The following is a 5,000-nucleotide window of genomic DNA, read 5'->3' as shown; positions in this document are numbered from 1 at the left end:
GCAGATGCAGCAACAATATAAACAGCAGCAGCAGCAAAGACAGCAGCAGCAACTGTTATTATATGATTATGATCTATTTAATCCTAATAGGGCCCCCCCTCCTTTCTTAATAGATACACCGCAAAGGAAATGGGGCCCCACACTTGCATGCAAAATACAGCAGCATATACAGCAGCTGCAGCAAACCCTAGATAGACAGCAGGTCAGCTCCCCTTCTTGCTGCTGGTGCTGCTGCTGCTGCTGCTGCTGCTAGTGCTGCTGCTCGTGCTTCTGCTGATGGCTGAGATGCTGCTGTTGCTGCTGGTTGAGGTGCTGCTGTTGCTGCTTCTGCTTGTGGTTGAGGTGCTGCTACTGCTGCTGCTGCTGCTGCTGTTTGTTTTATTCCTTAGGTGCGTTGTGTGGCTTCTTTGCCCTTTTTCCCTTATTCTATTGACTTGGCTATACCTAATCAGCAGCAGCAGCAGCAGCAGCAGCAGCAGGGTCCGTTGGGTGTCTCCTCACATAATTGGATTGTCCCTGACTTAGGGTATGAGCCGGAGACAGAAGAAGATAAAAGAGACAGAGAGCAGCAGCAGCAGTTGCTGCTTACTGCTGCTGCTTCTGCCGGCTCACTAACCAAGCCCCAGCAGCAGCAACAACAGCAGCAGCTGCATCTGCTGCTGGATAAACACGATCTGCAGCAGCAACAAAAACAGCAGCAGCAACCGCAGCAGCAGCTGACACAGCAACCAGGCAGCAAAGGGACAGCAGTATTCCTTGTACCCTCTATAGAGCAAATCCTTATAAAGAATATATCTGTGGGGCCCCCCTCCCCTGGGTACTCGGGGGCGCCTCAATCGGCGGGGGGGGGCCCAAGTACCCATGAGGGGCCCCAGTTGAAGAGTACCCTCCTTCATGGATTACCTGTCTTCTTCCTTGATGGGCCCCATGGGCCCCCGGGGCCCACCGAGCTGCTGCTGCTGCAGCTGCCAGCATATGAGAGATGGAGGTAAGGAAAAGGAGACACTTGTTGCTGCAAAAGGAGACACTTGTTGCTGCTGTCTCCTTTTTATTTATTTAATTATTACTGTCTCCTTTTTATTTAATTAATTATTACTGTCTCCTCTTTATTTATTTATTTATTTTGCCTGCAGGCATTGGATATTGTCTCTCTTTGGTTGGCGTGTTTGTTATCTCCCTCTGTCTCTTCTCCCCCCCTCTACCTAATAAATAAATAAAATAAATAAATAAATAATACTAGTAATAATAAATAATAATACTATTAATGGCAGCAATAACAGCTTTCATGCTGCATGCTGCTTGCATGCAGCTAGTAGGGGCCCCCCTTCTCTTTTTTCTGTCTCCCCTAACTTCCTTGTTGTTACTGAGTGTCCCTTTACCCCATATACAGACACCTGGGGGCCCCTGCGGGCCTCTTCTATACTCCTCTCCTCTACATCTATTGGGGGGACCCTCTGTATATACTAGGGGGCCCCTCTGCATCTATTGGTGCCCCTAAACCCAAGGGGCCACCATTATAAACCCTAGAGGGTTTATAATGTGGTCTTAGGGGCCCCTTATACCCTGCTAAACCCTGTAGGGGGGCCCCTAATATGTTAACTGTCCCTAAATGAGTTAATTTTTTCCTTTAATGCCTAAACAAATACAAAGAAAATAACTAAAGAAAGTACTGGGTCCAGGTAAACAAGCAACCGCTAACGGCAAGGGGGGAAGGAAGGGGGCCCCCAGGGGCCCCCCCAAGGTGCCCTGCTAGGTTACCCCAGCAGACAGATGAATAGGGCCCCTTCTCCCTCCCCTCTCTCTTGGGGCTCTGAAAGTCCCCCTAAGGGCCCTCTCCACCTTCATGCAAGCAGCTGCTGCATGCCTGCATGCAAAGAGAAGCAAATAACTGTGTATGCTGCAGCTGCGGTGTACAGACAGCTAAAAAGGCCTAAACCCTTTTGTGCATATTTATATAAAGCCAATATGTATAAATAGTACACATGGGGGCCCCTGTAGTACATACTAAGAGGCCCCCCTACATAAAAAAAGACACACACCTAAGGGGCCCCCCCCGTCCTGCATGTTAAACCCGACAGATACAATCCCCAGTTGGGGCCCATAAGGGCCCCCCTCCAGTTGCTTGCATACGCCCACAGCTGTGGTTTGTAGTTATGGGGCCCTCCCGGTATGTTTGTTTGGGGGCCCCCCTCTGTATCATAAAAGGGTACAGTTTCCTTAATTGTTTAATAGAGTTCATCAAGATCTTCAGGTGCATCTGCAGCTGTACAAGTAGGAAGAAGATCCTTAATTAATAAATCCTTAATAAATGTCTTACTATTAATAGGTACCCATTCGCATGCATCCTCTACAGGTAGCCAAGGAAATAGACGAGGGAAACCATGAAAAATATTATTTAATTCTTTATTATTTAATTTAGTTTTTACCCTATCTCTTGTTAATTGCTGTCTTACTAATAATAATACAGACCAATCACTAAGAAGAGGTATTTGTTGTAATAAAGGATCTATCTTTTGTATAGATGAATACTGACTAGCAATATATCTCTCCATATCTAGATTAAGAAGACGTACTAATTCTTTACGATCTATTGTCTCTATACCCCATAGACCTAAAGGTTTCTTTGCTTTCTTTTTTGCTGCCTCTAAGGATTTATCAAAGTCATATATAGCTGATGATGGCCACCATGTATCTAATACATCTTTTACTTCTTGTATATCTTTATAGGGAGGTTTATGTTCAACATTCGTATTTTCTTCTTCTTCCTCTTCCTCTGCACTATTATATAATATACTATCCTCTCCTTCACCTTCTGGTATAACTTCTCTCATCTCTTCTATTGCTAATGAAGTATCCATGTTGAATACATGCAGCAGCAACAGCAGCAGCAGCAGCAGCAAACACGAAAAAAACCTGCAACGAAAGTCAACTCCAGGCGCACGAAATCCGCCGCCAACAGAAGGGCGATTGAAGCCCTTTAATCGGAGAAGAGGAAACATTATTATGTTAAAAATTGAATCTTATAACAAAAAAATAAATAAATCAACATAAATATACCATAAAATCTAACAAGTTGTACAACGCAGAGCCGACGCTCCGTGTATAGAGTATACTATAGAAAATATTGTATGGACAGACCACCAGAAAGCTCATTAAAATTCCTCGTCATGTAGGGATAAATCCTTTCTCTTAGATTCTTCTTGAGGAAATACAGCTATAATAAAATAATTATTTATCAAGAACATGAAAGTATACGGAAAAAAACAGAGAAAAGTATCCAGGAATGCCGAGCACACAGGAAAGCTCGAACACTCTCGAGTGTATGAGCAGCTCGGGTGTACATGCAGATATGAATGCACGCGCAGAACAGCTTTCTTTCCTTATACGATTCGTTGTTCAATACGAATACTACATTGATTCAATTGAATTTACATTTTATTTCCTCTTTCCCCTCTATTTACTTCTTTTCTTTCCCTCCAAACGCCAGTCGCCGAGGCGAGGAAGCAGCAACAACAGCAGCCTCTATTCATCCTGTTGCATGCACGGATACGCCAGCCAACATTAGGCGATTCATTTTATATACTGAATAAAATTGATTTTTTAGTGAAAGAAAGTAAAATCCTCATAGATATCTAATTCCGATGCTTTTTAATTCAATTCATATTATTCCCTTCACTCCTATTGCTGTGACGTATATATATAGCGGCAACATTCTGCCGCATGCAAGAAGATATTCTTAGTCCTAACCTTAAGACTGTCCTCAGTTGCGACCAAATTAAAGAGATTGGTAGACGAACTTCCCAATAAGCCACTGAGATGCCCGCCTCCCCCGAGGCGGCAAAATCACATCAGCAGAGAGGGTATTCATCCTCAGACGAAAAAAATCATGAGCTGCGCTTTAAAGTAAAAATAGACCAGACAGGCGAAGACGATAGGATATCTGCCAATCCAGCTTTCCTATAAAATCGTATAGAGGAACCCTGCCAATGATAGCTGCACAAAGCCTTGTGATTACAAGGAATGGCTTAGGTTAGTCTATCTGCATATTAGCAAACGAGATTCTCGGCCACAGTAGATTAGACAGCCTGCAGAAAGTTGCTGACTAAGCAGGAGCCTTGGACAGTTTTATAGCACATCAGTGAATACAGCGAATAATGCATATTTGCTGTTGCATGCGGAGAGGAGAGATGCTGCCGTCAGCAGCGCTGAGTTAGCGGTAGAGAGGAGGAACGGCAAATTTTACAGCAAAGGAGTCGTTAATGTAATGGGGCCTACCTATCAATACATTAGGTATAGTAACCATCTACAGATGGCTACACACATCTTAAGCTGCCGCCACCCTCTCCTTCCCCCCGTATGTCTGTACGCTCCTACAGTGAATGTCTCTAAGGAACATACTCGCCCAAGCGATCCTCTGAAAACCAGAAGTGTATCAGTAACCTAAATATCCATAAAGACACTTTGCGTCTCTCTGGTGTTTGTCCCCTTTGTTCCACAAGATTTATTTCTCCTTTTTGTAATGGCACTTTGTATGACACCTTGACGGTAGATGTCGTAGAAGCCTTCGTAATTCGTTATTGGGGAAGGCCAATTAATGAGACACTAGCACATCCATGTTAGCTATAATAATACAAGGGAATAAAGATTGTTTATTTAAGGATAAATAGGAAAACATTCTACCCAGTAGCACGGCATCCTACTTTGACCGGTTACTCTCTGCGTGCTCTGGCGAGCGTGCGAAACCACCTAAAAGACAAATCCTCTGAGGAATAGCTTGGGAATAAAAATCCTTTTTTGGCTTTTTTTCTTCTCATTCTTTATTTTTCCTCTAGACACTGCAAGGTGTATCTGGAAATTGGCAGTTTTATGAATTCACGGTCCTAGCTAGTTAGCTACTAGCTAACTAGACATGGATGGAGTAGATCATGGAGAAAGAAGATCACGGGCTGAGGAGTGAACTGTCGTACTACAAAGAAACTCCAGTAGGGGGAGAACAAAAA

The 5,000-nt window shown here is 43.8% G+C and overlaps 2 protein-coding genes across 2 annotated transcripts in view; one reads left to right on the top strand and one right to left on the bottom strand.

The window, feature by feature from the left end:
• EMWEY_00042710 (hypothetical protein) overlaps positions 1–992 on the top strand; it is a gene marked incomplete at both ends in the record, with an annotated part of 4,254 nt that extends 3,262 nt beyond the window's left edge. Inside the window, one exon of the mRNA XM_013482788.1 lies at positions 390–992. Coding sequence (XP_013338242.1) covers positions 390–992 — 603 coding nt within the window. The remainder of the gene's footprint in view (positions 1–389) is intronic.
• Positions 993–2,225: 1,233 nt separating this feature from the next.
• EMWEY_00042700 (hypothetical protein, conserved) lies at positions 2,226–2,858 on the bottom strand (the record flags this gene model as incomplete). The annotated part of the gene is made up of 2 exons (XM_013482787.1): positions 2,226–2,347; positions 2,534–2,858. 2 exons carry the CDS (start codon positions 2,856–2,858, stop codon positions 2,226–2,228), a joined length of 447 nt encoding a protein of 148 aa, XP_013338241.1.
• Positions 2,859–5,000: the final 2,142 nt, after the last annotated feature.

The sequence above is a fragment of the Eimeria maxima genome, genomic scaffold (assembly GCF_000499605.1).
Source record: "Eimeria maxima Weybridge genomic scaffold, Emw_scaff769, whole genome shotgun sequence".
Taxonomy (NCBI): domain Eukaryota; phylum Apicomplexa; class Conoidasida; order Eucoccidiorida; family Eimeriidae; genus Eimeria; species Eimeria maxima.
Note: the sequence above shows the minus strand (reverse complement) of the source record. Positions and strands in the feature narration are given on the sequence as shown.